The sequence below is a fragment of the Galeopterus variegatus genome, unplaced genomic scaffold, assembly GCF_000696425.1.
Source record: "Galeopterus variegatus unplaced genomic scaffold, G_variegatus-3.0.2 Scaffold1605, whole genome shotgun sequence".
Taxonomy (NCBI): domain Eukaryota; kingdom Metazoa; phylum Chordata; class Mammalia; order Dermoptera; family Cynocephalidae; genus Galeopterus; species Galeopterus variegatus.
The window spans coordinates 115,889-136,976 of NW_007727716.1; the positions used below are offsets into that span (position 1 = coordinate 115,889).

A 21,088-nucleotide genomic window follows, 5' to 3' on the forward strand; every position below is an offset into this window, starting at 1 on the left:
TATATATATTCAATTTTATTTATTTTTGTGGGGTTCACAGCATTGTTTCAATACATGCATATTCTGCACAATGATTCACTTAGGGTAGATAGCATAGTCTTATCCTCATTAGTTCACCCCTAGTTTTCCGCCCCATCCCCACCCCTCCCAGATTCTGGTAACCATTATTCTACTTTTTTTAAAACACACAAAGATTAACATCCTTATTGCAAAAAGACCTCTTAAAAATGAATTAGAAAAACCTAAGCAGACATTTGGTGAAGGACATGAACAGATGAGTCACACACCCCAAAGAAACACACGTGGTTAATAAGTACATTCTAGGATTTGGTTGCGGGTGGGGGTGGGGCTGGCCAGCCCCCATCTCAGGATCCTAGGTTGACTGTTTCCCCTGCTGGCCTAGATGTGCGGCAGGGGTGGGGCTAAGGCCCATGGCCCCCAGACCCCCTCTCAGGACCCCTGGGCATCAGGCTGGCTCAGTTGCTGGTCTGGATGTGCAGCAGCAGGGCTGAGGCCCACGCCCCCGTTTCTCGGGACCACAGGGAGGGCGACGGGCTGACCCCATTGCTGGCCTGAATGTGTGACAGCAGGGCTAAGGCCCACAGCGCCGTCTCCCAGGACCCCTGCGCAGGCATCAAGCTGGCTTCCTTGCTGGCCAGTGGGGGGGGCGGGGCTGAGGCCCTTGGCCAGTATTTCAGACTTCCCGCAGGCATCAGGCTGACACTGTTTCTATTTTTCCAAGAACGTTTTGGGACCTTCAGATTATGAGACTGATGCACTGCCAGCTGTGATAACCACAAACTTTCTGAAGTACCCTCCTATATATATGAAGTAAATGTAGCAGGTAGAATTGCTGTTCTATTCTAAACATATTCCTACTTTTATTAAGATGACTACAACTCACTGTTGATAAGGATCTCTGCCACGCTAGAGGCACTCCATCCTATTGGTAAGAGGGAGTCCATTAAAGGGTTGTTAGATATATGCTTATTTACAAAGCTATACTGATGCTTTGTACTGCTTTATCCTTCTTCCCAATCACACAAGGTCATTCATTAGGCCAAGAGTTGACAAAACTGACAAATCCAGCTTGCTGCCTGTTTTTGTAAATAAAGTTTTATTGGAACAGTCACATCATTTGTTTATCTAATGTCTATGGCTGCTTTGGAACTACAACTGCAGAGTTGGGTAGTTGCAATAGAGACCAAACAGGCTGCAAAACCTAAAATATTTACCATGTGGTTGTCTACAATTGGCAGACTCCTGCATCAGGTGATTAAAATGGATATTCTTTGGGGGTGAGTAGAGAGATAATAAACAGAAGCTTCTGAGCTTTGATGTAGATTTGAAAGAAGGACAGAGAGAGGAGAAGGTTTTTTTTTCCCCTCTTGGGTATGTTTCAAGGGTATATTTTTGAACATGCTGTTTACTAAAGATATATTTTATAAATTTTAAAATATTTCATTGACAAATAAAAATTGTATATATTCAGGGTGTAGAACATGATGATTTGATATTTTTATAGTGTCATGATTCCCAGGATCAAAAATTAACACATTTATCACCACCCATAGTTACCATTGTGTGTGTGTGTGTGTGTGTGTGTGTGCAGTGAGGACATTTAAAATCTGCTGTCTTATCAAATTTCAAGTAAACAATCCTGTCATTTGTGACAACATGGATCAATCTGGAGGACATTATGCTAAATGAAATAAGCCAGACACAAACAGAAAAATACTGCATGATCTCACTTATATGTGGAATCTAAACAAGTCAAACTCATAGAAACAAGAAGTAAAAGGGTGGTTGCCAGGGGCTGGGGGAAATGGGGAGATGTTGGTCAAAGAGTACAAACTTTCATTTATAAGACGAATAAGTTCTGGGGACGTAATGTACAACATGGTGACTAAAGTTAACAGTACTGCATTGTGTACTACAGATATTTTGAAATTAAACATTAGAGATAGGGCCGGCCCGGTGGCGCACTGGAGAGTGCACCGCTTGGGAGTGCAGCGGAGCTCCCGCCGAGGGTTCGGATCCCATGTGGAGACCGGTTCCCGCTCACTGGCGTGAGCGGTGCGGACGCAACACCGAGGGTTGCGATCCCGTTACCAGTCAGTAAAAAAGACAAAAAGGAGAAAAAAAAAAAAACATTAGAGATGCCTGCTTTGCTCTCCACCCCAGGAACTCACCATACCTCTTTACTGTAGATACTTAGTCCCTAGGGTAGAAGCAGGAGGTCCTATATCAGACAAAGCCTCCACCTCACCCTTCAGTTCCCCTAATAGTCTTTTTGGCTTATATCTTTATCTTGACTGTAGAAGTTCTCCCTCCCCTTTACTCTCTGCATGTTAAAAATTGCCAAATTCTATCAATTTTATCTTCTATTTCTTGACTCTATCTGCTCCTTCTCCAGTGACATAGCCCAGGCATGTACCATCTTTCACCCAGACAACTGCAACAGTCTCAGATATGGACTGGTGTCCTTGTTTCTATGGTTTCCCCTGTAATCCGTTTCCATGCCACTTTCAGAACGGTCTATGGAAAATGAAATTCTGTTTATTCCACTTTCCAGCTTAAAACTCTTCAGTGACTCCCTATTACCAAAGGGATATAATCCAAGGTCCTTACTATGGCATACAAAACCCTTCAGGCCTACATTCTCTGCTCTTATCATGTATCACTTTGTCCAACCTCCATCTCTCAGACTTTTTGCTTCACTAATTCCTGTTTATTTGTACTTTCCTAAACACACCATGATGTTTACATCCTGGGCTAGTGCAGATGCTATTCTTTACACCAGGAAGGCTTCAACTCTACTGTCTGTGATTTGGATGGAGACTTGCTACTCATCTCTTTGTACAGTTCTCTGACTCCTGGACAGAGTGCATCACTTCTCTATGTTACTTCCAGACTTTGGGTATTATATTAATGTATACACCACACTACACTATCATTTGTTTACATGCTTTTCTCCTTTATTAGACAGTGATCCCTCCAGGATGACAAGGACTTTTAGTCAACTCTTAAAGTGCCTGACATGGAATAGAATGTCAATAATTTTTTTAATTATACAAATAAAAGAATATTTAAAACTGTACATCATACAAATACTAGGTATAAATATAATAATTATATAGACGGTCCCCAACTTATGATGGTTTGGCTTAGATTTTTTGACTTCACAATGGTGCGAAAGTGATACGCATTTAGTAGAAACCATACTTCAAATTTTGAATTTTGATCTTTTCCTGGGCTAGCAATGTGCAGTACAATATGCTTATGTGAGATATTCACACAGTATTATAAAATAAGCTTTGTGTTAGATGATTTTGCCCAATTTTAAGCTAATGTAAGTGTTCTGAGAACTTTTAAGGCTAGGCTAGGCTAAGCTATGATGCTCGGTAGGTCAGGTGTACTAAATGCATTTTCGACTTAACGACATTTTCAACTTAGGATGGGTAACCCCATCGTAAGCCAGCTCCTCTGTCTAACACCTTGTCTCCCTTTTGTCTCCTCCCTGTAGGACAGAGTTCCCCCTTCACCCCTGCCATGTGGCTGGATCCTAATCTGCTTCCATATATCCCAGTCATGAATACCCTGCCTCCTGAGGCTGCCACACTACCCTTACTTACGCTCTGCCTGCCCCACCTTCAGCCCATCAGCCACTGGCCTGTGCTGACACCAACGTCCTCTAGCCAGACTCCAGCCTTTCCTAAGTCTCTCTTCTCTCTGTTAGAACTTTTTAGGGTCAACTCTCATGCTCTGAAAGGTCTATCTAACTCTTCTTAATCTACTGCATTTTATTTGCTAACTAAATCCAGTTCTAATCTCAGAGTAACTGATTGTCAACTTTTAATCCTCCTCACCCTTTTAAGCCAGAAGTTAGTGCAAAGGGTGAAGAGTTTCATGTGGTTAAAAACATTAAAAAGGGCTAATCATATTGTGACCTGGTTTCTGTATATTGGGAAGTACAGAAAGGACAAGATGAGTTATTTAAAATATTCCTATTTTTAAAAATGTATTTAAATACATCTATGTAAAACAAAAATAAACTTCTTGTCAATCTAGCACTTTAATGTATTTAGGACGTATCCTTATTCACAAGTTAAAAGTAGCACAGTACACTGGATGAGTGTACAAGCACTGGGATCCAACAGACTTGAATTTAAATCTTGGCTCAAAACCTTATTAGCTATGTGATCATTGGACAAGTTATTTAGGGCCTTTGGGCCTTAGCTTCCTCACCTGGCAAATGAAGATGTTACAAATACTTACCTCATGGGGTTGTTTTGAGGACCAAATAAGATTATATGAGACTGCTATGGGTTGAACATCCTCCAAAGTTCATGTGTTGGGCCGGCCCAGTGGCGCACTGCTACAGTGCGCCGCTTGGGAAGCACGGCGGCGCTCCCGCTGAGGGTTCGGATCCCACATACAGACCGGCCGCTCACTGGCTGAGCAAGGAGCGGGGGCAACACTGAGGGTTGCGATCCCGTAGCCGGTCCCGGTCCGGTACGGGCGCGACACTGAGGGTTGCGATCCGTTGCCGGTCACGAAAAAAGACAAAAAAAAAAAAAAAAAAGTTCATGTGTTGAAAACTTGACCCCCATTGTAACAGTGTCAAGAGGGTGGGCAATTCTATCATGGTATTTGAAAGGTAGGGCCTTTAAGAGGTGATTGGATTGTGAGAACTGTGCCCTCATGAAAGGATTAATTTATTCACGGAGTAATGGGTTAGTGGTTTAATAGGTTATCATAGGTGTAGACTGGTGACTTTATGAGGAGAGCACATGAAAGAGCTCTTGCCATTCTCGCCATGTGACACCCTGCAAAGCCGTAGAGTCACCACCAAGAAGAAGCCCCTCACCAGATATGTTCCTTGGACCTTGCACTTTCTAGCCTTCAAAACTGTAAGAAATAAATTTCATATCTTTATAAATTACCCAGTTTCAGGTATTCTGATGTAAATGACAAAAAACTGACTAATACAGAGATGCTAAGGATAGTATCTGACACACAGAAAATGCTCAAATTAATGGAAGCTACAGAAAATATGACATCTAAAATTGCCCTCTCCCTCAATGGCAGGAGAAAGCAAATAGCACTGCAATATGTGAGCAACTTTATAGTTCATACAATCAATAAAGCTAGCCCTCAATTTACAAATGGACAGTGTACCAAAAGTCATAAATGATTTGCTAATTTGTCCATAAAACATTGCTGTAAATGATGGTTAGGTTGCCAGCCCAGCCCAACATCAGCCATTTTATACCTGACATACAATGCAAATAGTACGGCACTAGTTAATAATTATTCTTGTTCCCACAGTAGTGACAACTCCTAGTGGGTGGGGGCTCCTGAAGGAGGAGTGAGCTATCAGTATCTTGGGAGTGGGGACTATGAGCCACTCTGTTAATCAGTATGTGTGGGTAAATGGAATACAAACTGTATCAAGAAAAGAGATGTCGTATGTCAGGTTCAGAAAAAATTAAAGTAATGTAAACTACAAAAACTAGCAAGTCACAGAAAAAAAGTCACAACTATCACTTAGGCTAGCATCATTGTGGTGACAATAGGGAACATCTTGATGTGCTCCTGCACACAATTTTAACTTGTATTAAACACAGATCACCTTCTATTTTCAGTTATGCCTTCAAATCATAACTAGTTCCTTATAGGATATAAGGGAGTCAGGCCTACATTATTCAACCTCTATACGTTTACAAATAAGAAAAGATGCAAACTTGCCAACTGGTAAAATGAAGCATTTTTTTGGTAAGGAAAAAAAAAAAGAAAAAGAAAACAACTCTGCAGAGGCTTGTGTTTTCTATATGCGCAAAGCCTAGGTGAAGTTCTGAGAGCTTTTAGAGATAATATTCTTCATTTGGAACACATAAATAACCAATTGGTAACTGGGATAATTATAGGATGATATACTGAAATTAGAACTCAGTTTATCTGAATAAACTGACTATTTATAAATATTATCAATGTTCTTTAAAGATGGCATTATAATACTTCTCCCAAAATTGACATAAGAGGTTAAAAGCTATATAACAAATTTAAAACTACTTACATTTAATAGCATATAATAATCAGTACCAAAACTAGCATTATACTTTTTTCTGCTCTGATAACACTTTACTCTTGAAGGTTATCATCTTGAGAAGCAAATTACCTCATGATAAAATTATCCCTTAATTATAATCTTCTAGCATGTAGTTTAGATCACATCAGAGTTTGTATTATAAGTCGTTATTTAAAAGGCCTTCCATTTTGGTTAAAAAAAAAAAAAAAAAAATTAAAGTTCATTCAGGGATAAAAAATGACCAAAAAACTAAAACCTAAAAAATGACCTGGCTGAAAACTTGCTGGCAATTTCTGGCTGCAAAAAAATCAGAACATCAAAGTAAAAATGTCTTGATCATTTTAAGCCATAAATGCAGAGCTTGAGCAATCCTGGGTTCCTATTAAACTAACTTAATAAATGATGAATGAAAGATGTGAATTCTTGCTTTTTTTTGGTGTCACTGGTTGAATATGGTTATCCAAGGATCACCATTAGACTCTGAAGATGAGACACAAAGAATTTTGGCTAAAAACTTTCATTTATAAAAACTGTAGATGAGACACAAAGAATTTTGGCTAAAAACTTTCATTTATAAAAACTGTAGATGTCTGGATTACAGTCATAGTCATAGCTTTGCTGCTATGACTAAAATTTAGATTAAAGTGTCAATGAGGCCATTAGCTACTATAAGATCCCTGCCCCTGGTGGGAATGAAAGTTCCATCTGTGGTCTTTGGACAATGTTAAATTACCCATTTATTGAATCAACAGACAGATGTGCCAACTCTAACTGAAAAGTTTAGACTTGTGCCTCAGAAAAGATTTTCTACTTTTTTCTTCCCATCAAGGGCCGAGAAGTATTTTTGTATATGCATATGACTCTTCTGCTTAACGGAATGATAGTTCACTTCTGGCAGCTTGTATCAGCCTATATCTCTTCATAGCCCTGCCCAGAATGGCAGTCTCAAACTTCCACCTCAACTTACCATACTTCTTAGCAACTGTAACAGTAGCTGTTGGGATATAAGCTTGTGTCAAAACGTTAATGGAATCATGTTAATTGTGAAAAACTATGTATTATGTTCTTTTCCAAGATTAAAAAAAATGCGTTAAGATCGCTGTAAAATTACATTTTGTATGCCTTACTAGTTATACCCTTCTTAAAATGACTCAGGTTATTGGGGGAAAAAGGTTTGTTTATTCCAAAATAATACAGATAAGTTAACTGTTTAAATTAGAAGCAAAGTTCTTTAGAATAGTGGCATTAGAAAGTCATTTTTTATATGTATTTCTAACATCTTCCATCTTCCATTCTTATTCCCAAAAGGAACTCATAAATAATCTGTTGTATTTCTAACATTATATTTGAGAAGTGAAAAAATCTGATACTATATTTACACTATATTTAAGTTAGTTTTGCAGTTCATAGAAAAAAAATAGGTGCAATGTATTAGTGCGTTTCTGTTGCTTATAACAGAACACCGGAAACTGGGTGATTTATAAAGAAATAAAATTTATTTCTTACAGTTTTGGAAGCTGGGAAGTCCGCAGTCCAAGGGGTGCATCTGGTGAGGGCCTTGTTCTTGGTGGAAACTCTCCACAACAATGCAGGGTATCACATGGACAGAATAAGAACAGGCTGAGCAAGAGAGCTAAACGTTTCACTTGCTCTCCTTACAAAGGCATCAGAACCACACCCATTACTCCATGAATGGATCAACCCATTCACAAGGGCACAGTCCTCACAATCTAATCATCTCTTAAAGGCTCTACCTTTCAAATACCAAAATCGTATTTCCTACCCTCTTAGCACTGCTACAATGGGGTTCAAGCTTCCAATACATGGACTTTAGGGAGACATAACGACCCATAGCAGGCAAATTGCAGAGATGGTATTAAATGAGGGAGATGATTTTCTAGTCTTCTTCCCCTCCTCCCAGAGGAAAAAACAATTCACTTTCCCTACCACACCAATTTCTTAATACAAAACTAAGAAACAACAGCCTTACCTGTTTGACAGCATTATCATTTCCTAAACCACAGTCTGGGCCAGAGCAGACATAAACATTGGATGGTAAATCATTGTAACAGTTCCTGCTGATGTCTGAAGAATCTCTCATATTGAAGTAAAGAGCCCATAGAAGTCTTGGCTTTTCAACTTCTTCATTTTCTAAATGTAGAAATAAATTTATTTACATTCTAAAACACAATGTGTGTTGCTTATCAATTACTACATTATGTGGCTAATTACCATTAAAGCCCTGACTAGACATTGTAGTAAATCAGTTTTTATGTAAATAATTAGTAAATTTGCATCCACACACTCTGATATATGTGTATGAGATTTCAAGCAATGACAGCTTTTCAACCTAAGAAAAGTTAGATTTTAAAAATTGTTTTGATTACTAAATTAATTAAATATAACTCCAATCATGCTCCCTTGGGTTTCTATTACTTTTCATCAGCAGTATCAAAGTGCTTATGATTACATTCATTTTAAAATTACCCCCAGGAGCTGAGAAGTTTACATAAATTGATTTCTCATGTTTCAAATGGACAAACCAACTTGATAAACTGTAGATTAAGTCAACAGTATATACATATGAGATGTCTAGAATAAGCAAATCTATAGAGACAGGAAGTAGACTGGTGGTTACCTAGGGCTGGAGGTAACTGGGGTAAATGGGGAGTGACTTCTAATGGGCATAGGGTTTCTTTTGAGAGTAATGGAAATGTTCTAAAATTGACTGTAGTGATGTTTGGATAATTCTGTGAATATACTAAAAAAAATTGAATTTTACACTTTGAATGGGTGAATCATATTGTATATGAATATCTCAATAAAGCTATTATTAAAAAATAGTACATACAGATTTAAAACTTTGATATCCTAGCTCACATTGTAATGCTCTGTCATACTTAATTACAAAGTTAATGGCAACCAACAAGCAAATAACAAAAATAAGATCGTGAGACTGAAAGTCATTTTGAGCACATGTTCTCTCATTTAATGGCACTACTCTCCTCCTTTTTGTTCCCTAATACAGGGCCTAGCACACAACAAACAATAAATAATTTCTGAATTGATTTTAATCCTGTATTCAGGTATAATCAAAGTATGATATGCTTATAAAAGGTCAAACCTTATTAACCTCAATTCCTAAAGCCTATTTCTTGCTGTCTTAATAATTAGTTCTCTGCCTCTCTTCTTTAGAAATGTTATAATTTCTTTCACTGAAATCAGAAAATACTGCTGTTAATGTATTTATTGAGTACAAAGCTTTCTTTATTCTGAATATGACGGAAAATTCAAATTCTGTACAAGATAATAATGGATGTTTATGAAGATTACCCAAGACTATGAGGCACCTCGTGAATCAAAGATATGCTAAATCTTTAAATGCTAAAGGTATAATTATCTTTAATCTTTAAATGCTAAAGGTATAATTATCTAGTTTCTTACTGTTACTGTTAAATTGGTAAACAGCGTAGAGAAATTTTCAGCTAATTGAAGTATTAAATTTAATAAGAATACCCTATTCCCCAATTCAAGATAAATAGGATTTAATATGTTTAATTTAAAATATTCTTACTACAAAAATACCAAAAGTTACCTTTCTAGTTCATCCTGCATAATCCATAATTATTAGCATGACAGGACCAAGAAACTCTGAGTGGAAAAAGTGATCTCTTAAGGTGATCCTTTCTATTGCTGAGATCTATGAGTCTAAGGTAACATTAACTTCATCTAGGCACACATTAAGTGGCAAAACCTATTTACTGACAAAATAAGGAACACAAGGAACTCATATTTCACAGCTAAAACTATATGGCTCATAGTAAATTGGTGAGTTTAGTTTCATGAAATCTGACAGGAAGATACTTAAACATACTGCCTATGGTTTGTGACACTTAACTTGGGGAGCATTACACAGAAGTGGGCTAGGGTCTGGAAAGCCTTTAATACTGCCCAGCCCATTTCTAAGTGTATACTGGGAGAGCTTATCTTGTATTTCACGAAAGTTCCAACTCAGGGAAATGAATAATCCAACGGATCATAGGAATGAAATTTCATAGAGGTTGAGGCTTTGAAAAGAAACCATGAGGAAGATGAAACATTGACAGAGGCTGAAGATAAATGCTCTGGATACAAGGGAGTTATTAGGCTTTGACCTTAAAACCTTCAATGAGACATATAATTGCTTCATCTTTGAGGTCAGCTGAAAGGCAGGGAAATGGGTGTAAAAATAACACGCAGTTAGAAAGTGCACAATTGTCAAAAAATACTAAAGCTGGGCCGGCCCGGGGGCGCACTGCTACAGTGCGCCGCTTGGGAAGCGCGGCGGCGCTCCCGCCGAGGGTTCGGATCCCACATACAGACCGGTTCCCGCTCACTGGCTGAGCGAGGTGTGGGCGCAGCACTGAGGGTTGCGATCCCGTTGCCGGTCCCGGTCCGGTACGGGCGCGACACTGAGGGTTGCAATCCGTTGCCGGACACGAAAAAAGACAAAAAAGAAAAAGAAAAAAAAAAATACTAAAGCTGCTGAGCTTTGACTAGGAGTGCATCACAAGTTGCCAGGTGTAGAATTGGTTTTCTTCGATAGCTCATTTCATTCAATTACATAGTATGAAGGACTAAAGAAGTAATAGGTAATTTAGAATAAGATCTTGGGCATTAAACTGGGGTAAGTACAGAATAAGTAGGCAAAAGAAAAGCAACTATGGCACATCAAATAAAACCAAGAAATGGTCTACAGCTGCATGCCATATTTAGGGAAAGAGTAAACTATTTTAATAATATGGCAGAGTAGTGGAGACTGTGTGGACTGAGTTTGGAAACAACACATTACAAAAAGGAATTAAGATAAGACATTTGGCTTCCCAGCCCAACAATTACTTAATACTCTCACTGGCCACCAACTTCAAACTACACCCATAAGGGGAATTTCTGTTTTTTTGGCAATGCTGCTCTTTGAGATAAGAAAAGAATGAGATTGATTGAGATAACTCCATATACCATGCACAATGGGGGGACAAAGAGAAAGAAGGGGGTGCCTTGATATTACATTTTAGACATTTCAAGATACAGTGTTAATTAAATTATTGCTTCAATTCACACTGAAAATTTGTTTCTCAGCAAAATAAGAAACCACTTAGTATAGTTCTATCACTGAAACTGGAATATACTGCTTACTTTACAAATCTCTCAGTGCTTAGAAGGATATTCTGGAGCCTGGAAGAATTAATGCACATATGAATTGTGAGCAATCACCTCATTTTCTCACCTGCAGAATCAGGTCATTAAGCATAAAACATCTAATATGGAGGTACTTCAAAAAAGTTCTGGAAAAATGGAATTAATATATGAATCTTTCCATGAACTTTCGAAGACTCCTCATATTTCTTTGGACTAGGAAGCAGAGAAGGGTTTAGAGATCTTTGATGTTCTTAAAGGAGCCCATCAGGTAGGGTTCGTGGTATTAGTACAACTGCTTCTTGTGCCAGAGCATATCTCAAGAGCTCTGGCTGATACCTTAAAAGTAGCCCAACTGAATTCAGAGCCCTACCAGAATTTCTGAGATACACTGGCAAAGTAGCACTGTAGTTGAGAAGAGAATATCATGTTTTCCAAGAAATGAACTTCCTTGCAAGGTGACTAAGCTGACTTTCACAAAGACTTATAAAGCATAGTACCACACAGAATGTAGAATTCAAATTATGAGAGAAAATAAGCCCAAATAATGTTATTGCTTTGGTACATGTTTTAAAATAAAATATTTACAATGCTCTAAAGCATAAGGTTCCATATGATTGTCAAATAATCAAAACATAATAATGAAAGTCATCAATCTGAGGAAATATGGGCTTCTGCTACAGAGAAGAATGTGCTTTAATGTATTAAAAGTTCACATTGTTCATAAAGTTCCTTATTCCTCGTTTAGGCAGGAAAATGAATTGAGTTCTCTTCTCCAGGTGACTTTGCCTCTTTGACCTGCCATGGCCCAGTGCTCACTTTATCTGGTGATTCATTTTCAATAACTCGAACAGTATTTGTTCTGACATTTTAATTAAAATATGACCACTACCTCATCCTGATGATAAAAAGGCCTATGTGTCAGTGAAAACTAGCTTTTCAGTGCCTCGGTGCACCTGAGAACCCCTCTGAGCACATAGTTCTTACTAAAGAATTTCACTCAGGTTCTAAACAATACATCATTTCAAAATGGGATCACTTTAACCATTAAGATTAATGTTTAAAAATCTAAAATGGCTAGAGGATACTAAGTAATGAATGTGTAATTTCCCCAAGCTTGATATTTGAAAAAAGGAAATCAAATGCACTTCAAAAGTGAAGAATAATGATACAAGATTCAAACTTAGTGTATTATTTGGGAACACCATATAATGAAATTACAACAGAAAATTTATGAAAAATTACAGAAATGACTAAGAAATTCGGAGTTTAATTACATCTACATCTTGTTAGTAAAAGCTAAAGAATAAAACTATGACTCCATATTAGGTTGAGGAATATTATTATGTACCATAACTTTGTGACCAATTTTTTAACAAAAATCCAAACATTTATGGGAGATTTCCAAATGAAAATATGAAATGAATTAAATTCCAAACTACAGTGAAGTCTTCAGATTGGAGAACTTTATCCAGACAGTTCACAAAGAAATTAACTGTATTGATATTGGCTCCTGAGAATGAAACAGTTTTTTCCTTATGTAAATATAAATGCCCACTATGCACCATCTCTGCATTAAGAAAAAAAACACACAAGGGAGATGAGATAAAAGGAAATAGGTAGAAGGAAATAAATGGATGTCTGAACAAACATAACATCCAAAGAAAATGAAGACATACAAATCGATGGAAGAAAGTGATCAAGATTCAAGTGGACATGCAAATCCTATAATGAAAATCACCTTTACATTATATAAATGAAGAAGATCCATTAGGCTATTTTTTGGTAACTTACACACACAAAATATGCCACATTCGCCCCATTCACAGCTGCAAGAACAACCCTATTAGGTAGAGAGAAAAGTTTAAAAATTCATGGTGGAATATCATTTTTCCACCATGAATAAGTGGCATATATACTTTTGAGGGCTGAGTATTCATCACATCACTAGCACGCTATGCAATGAGTGACAATGAATACTTAAGGAGGTTTCCTACATTTGCCAATTAGTAATTTAATCTTCTGTCAGTTAAACCAACTTTTTTTCCTAAAGGAAGATAACTTTTTATGATAAAGGATTATATGCTCTTCACACAACACCTGCAACATAAAGAAAATTATAATAAATGTCCATAATCCCACCAAAATTAATTGAGTTTCCTGACACTCTTCATTCTGTGTGTACCTATGCATATAAATGTATACTTTCACACTTAATTATATGTCTGTGTGTGTGCGTTTGTGTGTGATGTGAACATTTCCCCCATGTTTAGGCAGACACTGTGCTCAACCATATTAGTAAAACACGCGAGAGTTGTTGCTGAATACATCACATTTCAGTTCAGGATTCAGAAACCTTCATGAGATATCTAAGAGGAGTATGATGGTTACATTACCTTTCCATCACCGATTATTTTTCTTACCTATCTCCATTTCAGTATAAGGAGTAAATAATTTCTGCACAACTGGTTCTAAATCTTCTCTTGCTGTTTTAGAAGATGTACAAGTCAAATGAACCAAATCTGTTAAAAAAAAAAAATATTCTTGAGTTCCTGCTTATCACAAATCTGTTTTATTCATATTCAAGGCCCTAAGCTGGTATCATGGGTAATAAAAGAGCCGGGACTTCAAAGAGTTTGTAATCTAGTGATGGGGGACATGTAATAACCCTAACATTATGCTACATATGATAAACAAGTAGCTAAAATATGTGTTAACTAATAACACATGTTAACTAATAAAAGAAATCACGAAAACATGATTTCTCAACATCAGAAATCAAAAAACCATAATTAGCTAACATGGGTTAACTAATAACAAGGGTTAAGTAATAAAAGAAATCACACCAAGACCCAAGTAGCAGCAATAGAGGTTATTTTGCAAAACTAACAGAGTTGAAAGGCTTAGGAAACCATTTATTTACAGAAAAGAGCTTAAGTTATCCTTATGACATTCGTAATGAAGATACACAAATGATTACTAAACAAAATAATTGTGTAAAAAAGGACCAAAAGTGGAGTATTTATTTATGTAAAAGAACACACATCATATACTTTGGACAGAAGAATCCATTACTATACACTTTACTAAGTTAACAAGAAATCATCTACTCATTACAGGGTTCTCTATAAACCTTTTGGAGAAACACTGTTGGCTTAGTTTGAATCATGAACATACTTGAAAGTCCCTAAAATGGCACAGGTCAAAACAGTCTATAAATATTTTCAGGAACTCCAAATCACTTTCCTTTTGCATTTATAGATTCATGGGGCCTTGACCTTGGAGAAGGTTTAGGTTAGAGAATATCATGTACAAAAAAGGCCCTGCACAGAAGTGAAATACTGTAGCCTCTGTTAGAACTCCTAAAGGCTTATTAGAACAAAGGTAAAGGAAGGGCAAAAAGTTCTACGTATTGAAAGAGAAAAGTAACAGGGGATTTCTAAATGAGAGAAGTTATTATTGTCCTGAAAAGGACTTGCTTGGGGTGGGGCAGAATATGGGCAGAAAGAATATATTAGAGAACAGTAGGTACTGAGAAATTCCTCTCCCTACCACACCAGTAGAAAGATACACCCATTTCTTTTTCAAGAGTTTATTTCAGACTACCAGAATTTTTTTTTTTTTTTTAACCTCAGGAAGATGGTTTAAATCTTATCATGGAAGCCAACATCAGAGTAAGATTCTCATTATCAAAATTTATTCCTCATTCAACTACTCTAAAATATATCTAAGCATAAATTGAGGGACTCTTAATAACCACCTGAGATAAAATCATATTTTGTAGGTTTTTCCCTCAGCCCCACCGAAGAAAGTAATTTTCTAGCAAGGTTTTGGAATTATTTATGACCTTATAAAATATCTACCTGATTCGAACGTTGTTTTTACATGAATTTAGCAATGATTCCTTTTGCTTCTGGGATATTGCAGAATGTATAGTACTAATTCCAAAGGTATAATAAATTTCACATTAAAATTATTCCTAATTAACTTAAATGTTTCAAATGCTATATAACTTTGGTGGGGATGGGGCTTAAACTTCCTACATAATTACTGAATTAAACAGGGTATGCAATTAGAAAGGTCAGAAATACCTAATGTGCAAGAAAAACTGTCTTGTCCTTCATCCTACAGTCTCACAAAATACCAATGCTCATGCCAGAGTTCTCAATTTTCCAGTTCTCTCCTATTCAATTAATGTTTACTAGGGAAAAAGCAGGTGAACACATATAAATAAGATGGTATATTTTGAAAAATATCTTAATGGCTAAACTATTGATTCTGTTAAATAGGACATATATTTTAAAGAAGTACACTTAAGTATAAATATAACAGAGTTTGGTTTAGGCAATGCTAGCAAAAATTTCTAGTAGTGAAGTCAGATTACCATCTTGTACTTAAGTTATATAGCAACTCTTAGACAAAGACATTCATAACCTGAATTGTAATGTCTATACTTCGACTCTGCTTAGGTGCTATATTAATTGATCTACAAATTTAAGGTATGAACAACTATTTTTCCTATACATTGCTTTTTCTGTTGCCTAGACCACCTACTTGTATAGGTTACTCTGAATTCATTTTAGTTTTCTTCAAATCAGAGATTTTTGATTGTATTACTTTTAAAATTCAAATTATCTTCAAAACTGGTTTGTTAATCTTTATACCTGTTTTAAGTCCTTTGCAGGGGCAAACTTTAGAGTCAATTTTTCTTTTTTTTGTTTGTTTGTCAAATACAACTTTTACTTACAGTGGGTGTTCAATAAATGTTTGTTGCTAGTGATAATTTGCTTCCCTAGTCATGGGCAAACATCAAGTACTCACATGCCTGACAGACATGTGTGTGCACACCAATATATCTATGCATACAAATGCATGGTGAAAATCTGACTAGTTTCTTGTATGAAATGTACGAAAGTATCTGGACTACCATGATGGAGACAAGGGAGGTACCAACAGATAATCCTCAAATTATTTAAATCTGCCTGAGAAATGCTCACAGACACATTAAGATATATTTATAAAATTCTCAGGTACACAGCTGGAATCTGCCACCAGCCACCTCCTGCCACCCTGAGCAGGAGCCAAGGGAGCAACCTGAATGACCTGGTACCCAGCCAGAAGATTACACCAGCCCCCTCCCACCACCCCAAACAGGAGCCAAAAGAGTGACCCGCACAACCCAGCACCCAGCTGGAAGCCCCCAATGGCTGTCTCCTGCAGATCCAAGCAGGAGCCAGGTGAGCCTCCTGTGAGCTGGCACCCAGCCAGAAGCCCCCAGTAGCCCCTCTTCCTGCCCAAATAGGAGGTGAATGAATGTCCCATGACTAGGCAGTGCCACAACTACTTTCCATGCGGGTGGTCCACCAAAGCCACCACCATACCTACTGCCGCCACAAGGAGAGCCCACTGCCACAGTAACAGCCAGGACCATGCTGCAGGCAGCCCACTGCACTAATGACTACACTGACACAAGAAGAGTCACCAGTAGAGACTATAAATAGAGGAGGAAGTCTTTCCCCTCAAAGCCCACTCCAGAGAATAGAAGAAACAACTGCTGTACCAGATGACCAGGCATCAACAAAGAGACACTAGAAATACAGATAAACAAGAAAATATGACACCCCCAAAGGAACACAGGAATTGTCAAGTACCAGAATCCATAGAACAGGAAACCCTTGAAATGTCTGAAAAGGAATTCTGAGCAATGATCTTGAGAAAACTCAAAGATTGTTGTCTGTTTCTTCCTTTCTCTCTATAACTTTTAGAAGGAGAGAAAAGAACTGTGATTACTAAAGGTGGAAAACAGGAGGGGAGTAGGAGGAGGTAGGGGTTAATGAGAAACTGGTTAATGGACTCAAAGAACGAATATATACTGTAATGATGACTAAGCTAACGATCCTGATGTGACCATCACACATTGTACACAACTACTGAAAGTCAACTTTGTACCCTATATACATATACAATAAATTATCTTAAAAGAAAAGAAAAGAAAACTCAAACAGATAAGACTCAATTAGAGAACACAATGAAATGAGAAAAAGCATCCAGGATATCAAGGAGGAAATTTACAAAGAGATTAACACCTTAAAAAAGAATGTTGCAGAACTCCCAGAACTGAAGGATTCATTCAATTAAACAAAACAACAACAAAACAAAACAAACAAACAAACAAAAAAACACAAATGAGAGCTTAAGCAGCAGGATAGAGCAAGCAGAAGAAAGAATTTCGGATTTTGAAGAGAGTCTTTTCAAAATAACCCAGGCATACAAAAAAAAAAAAGGAAAAATAATTTTAAAAATGAACAAAATTTAACAGAGCTGGTAGACAACCTTAAGCACACAAATGTCCAAAACATGGGCATTCCAGAAGGGGAAGAGAAAGGAAAAGCATTGAAAACCTATTCAAGGAAATAATAATAGAAAACCTCCCATGTAGAGGGAGACAAGTGGACCTTCTAATCAAGGTGTGGTCATATGCTAAAAAGCATATGTACTTCATAGGGCCTGGTTTTCCAAAGCCTTGCAGTTTCAAATACTGACCTTGTGGAGGACTGGAAATTTCCCTCAGGCTATAAGACACTGTTGCAAGATAAGCATTGTGGCACAGCAGGTTGCTGGCTCAAAGACAGACTAGTTACTGATTGTTATGTAAAGATACTGAGAAATTGCTATAGGAAGGGATGTTTACTAGATCAAACTGTTATTGATAGGACAACTTAACTGCCTTACTGGAATGTCATCCAGCTTGTTTCACTGAAAGTTACCAGCCTATACTGTTAAACTATAACCCCACCTATGTCTCTTCCTGTAACTTCCCGGTCTGGAAAATAAATGCAGGAAGATAACCCCAATTCTGCATTAATTTCCCAAGGAAGGGATCCCTCTCGCTTCAGGGTTCCAGCGGGAGATTAACCACTTCCGGGCCTCTCACTGCTCAGAAGAGATGAGCTTTGAGTAATCCTTTGCATCTCCATCACCCAGGGGAAGTGGGGTGACAAATCAGTGGGGGGCAAAGCAATGCAAAGCAACATCAAGGAAGCCCAAAGATCCCCAAACAGATTCCACTCAAAAAGATCTTCCCCAAGACACATTTTAGTAAAAGTAGCAAAACTCAAAGACAAAGAAAGAATCCTAAAAGCAGCAAGTGAAAAACATCTAGTCACATAAAAGGGAGCCCCTATCAGACTAACAGCAGATTTCTCAACTGAAACTCTACAGGCCAGAAAACACATGGGATAATATATTCAAACTAGTAAAAGAAAAATTGCCAGCCAAGAATACTACCCCCAGCAAAGCTATACTTCAGAAATGAGGGAGAAATAGTGGATTTCCCAGGCGAAAAAAACTGCAGGCATTCACTACCACATGATCAGCCCTGCAAGAAATTCTGAAGGGAGTCCTACCATCTGGAATCCAAAAACAATAATCCCTACTACGAATATACAAGAAAAAACAAAGAGCAGTATTAAAACAAAAAGGCAAATGAGAAAGAGATAGAAATTAAATGAAACTACCCCCCCCAAAACAGCAAACATTGAAGATAAATAATTAAAGAAGGAACAAAAGATATTTAAAACATCTAACCAAAGAGCACTAAAATACCAGGACTAAAACAATACCTGTCAATAATAACCAAAAATATAAATAATCCAACTGATTTGATTAAAACGCTAGACCCAACTATATGCTGTCTTCAAGAGACTTACCCTTACCTGTAAAGACAAACACAGACTAAAAGTATAGGAATGGAAAAAGATATACCATGCAAATTGAAGCCAAAAATGAGCAGTAGTTATTCTTATACTGGATAAAATAGACTTTAAACCAAAAACCATAAAAAGAGACAAAGAAGGCCACTATATAATGATAAAGGGATCTATCCAGCAAGAAGACACAACAATCACAAATATGTATGCACCCAACACCAGAGGACCAAGATATATAAAGCAAACACTATTAGACCTAACAAAAGAGATAGGCCCCAATAAAATAACAGTTGGGAACCTGAACACCCTTCTATCAGCACTGGACTTATCATCTAGGCAACAACTCAAGAGAGAAACACAAAAGAATATACATTCTTTTCATCAACACATAGAACATTCTCCAGGACAGACCACATGTTAGGTCACAAATCAAGTCTCAACAAATTTTTTAAAATTCACATCATTTCAATTAAATTGGAAATGAATAACGAGCAGAACACTGGAAACTATACAAATACATGGAAACTAAACAAAAGGCTCTTAAAAGACCTATGGGTCCGAGAAGAAATTAAACAGGAAATCAAAAAATTCCTTGAAACTAGTGAAAATAAAGACATCATACCAAAAGAATAGAAAGACTTCAAATAAATGACCCAAAGCTACACCTCAAAGAACTAGAAAAACAAGAACAATTCAATCCTAAAAGTAGCAGATGAATAATTAAGATCAGAGCAGAACTAAATGAAATAGAGATCCCAAAAATGATACAATAAAATCAATTAAAAAATAGTTGGTTTTTTAAGAAGATAAAAAATAGACAATCCATTAGCTAGGTTAACAAAATAAAAAGGAGAAGACCCAAAGAACGTAAAATCAGAAATCAAAAAGGGGACATTAAAACCAATACCACAGAAATACGAAGAACCATTCAACTATTATAAACACGTATATGCCAACAAATATGAAACTCTTGAAGAAATGGAAAAATTCCTTGGCACATACAAACTATCAAGACTGAACCAAGAAGAAATAAAAAACCTAAACAGACCAATAACAAGCAACGAGATTGAAGCAATAATCAGCAGTGTCCCAAGAACGAAAAGCCTAGGATCAGATGGCTTTACTGCTGAATTCTATCAAACCTTTAAAGAGCAATTAATATCAATTCTCTTCAAACTATTCCAAAAAGTTGAAACAGAGACCACTCTCACAAACTCATTCTATGAAGCCAGCATCACCCCGATACCAAAACCAGACAAAGATACAATAAAAAAAGAGAAAACTACAGGCCAATAATTCTGATGAACACACACAAATATCCTCAACAAAATATTAGCAATCAGAATACAGCAACACATAAAAAAAAAATATACACCATGATCAAGTGGGATTCAACCCAGTGATGCAGGGATGGTTCATACATGAATCAGTAAATGTGATATACCACGTCAACAAAGTCAAGAACAAAAACCATATCATCTCAATAGATGCAGAAAAAGCATTTAACAAAATTCAACAGTGCTTCATGATAAAGACTCTCAACAAATTAGGTATAGAAGGAAGGTATCTCAACATAACAAAAGCCATATATGACAAACCCACTGGCAATATCATCCTGAATGGGGAAAAGCTAATAGCTTTTCCATTAAGAACAGGAACGAGACAAGGATGCCCACTCTCACCACTCATGTTTAACATAGTATTGGAAGTACTAGCCAGAGTAATCAGGCAAGAGAAAGAAATAAAGCACATCCAAATTGGAAAGGACCAAGTCAAACTGTCCCTGTTTGCAGATGACATGATCTTATATATGGAAAAATCTAAAGACTCTACCAAAAAACTCTTAGAGCTGATTAACAATTTCAGTAAAGTTGCAGGATAAAAAATCAACATCCAAAATTCAGTAGTGTTTTTGTACTCCAAAAACAAACCAGCAGAAGAGAAAAAGAAATCAAGAAATCAAGCCCATTTATAACAGTCCCCCCCCCCCCAAAAAAAAAAAATCTTAAGAATCGATTTAACCAAGGAGATGAAAGATCTCTACAACAGAACTACAAAACACTACTGGAAGAAATTAAAGAGGACACAAAAGGTGGAAATTAAAGAGGACACA

General features: G+C 37.0%; 1 protein-coding gene across 1 annotated transcript in view; it reads right to left on the reverse strand.

Moving 5' to 3' along the window:
- CHM (choroideremia (Rab escort protein 1)) overlaps nt 1-21,088 on the reverse strand; it is a 170,357-nt gene that overhangs the window by 2,026 nt on the left and 147,243 nt on the right. The window contains exons 13-14 of the mRNA XM_008577928.1: nt 13,690-13,788; nt 8,082-8,242 (exon numbers count right to left, since the gene is read on the reverse strand). Coding sequence (XP_008576150.1) covers nt 8,082-8,242; nt 13,690-13,788 — 260 coding nt within the window. The remainder of the gene's footprint in view (nt 1-8,081; nt 8,243-13,689; nt 13,789-21,088) is intronic.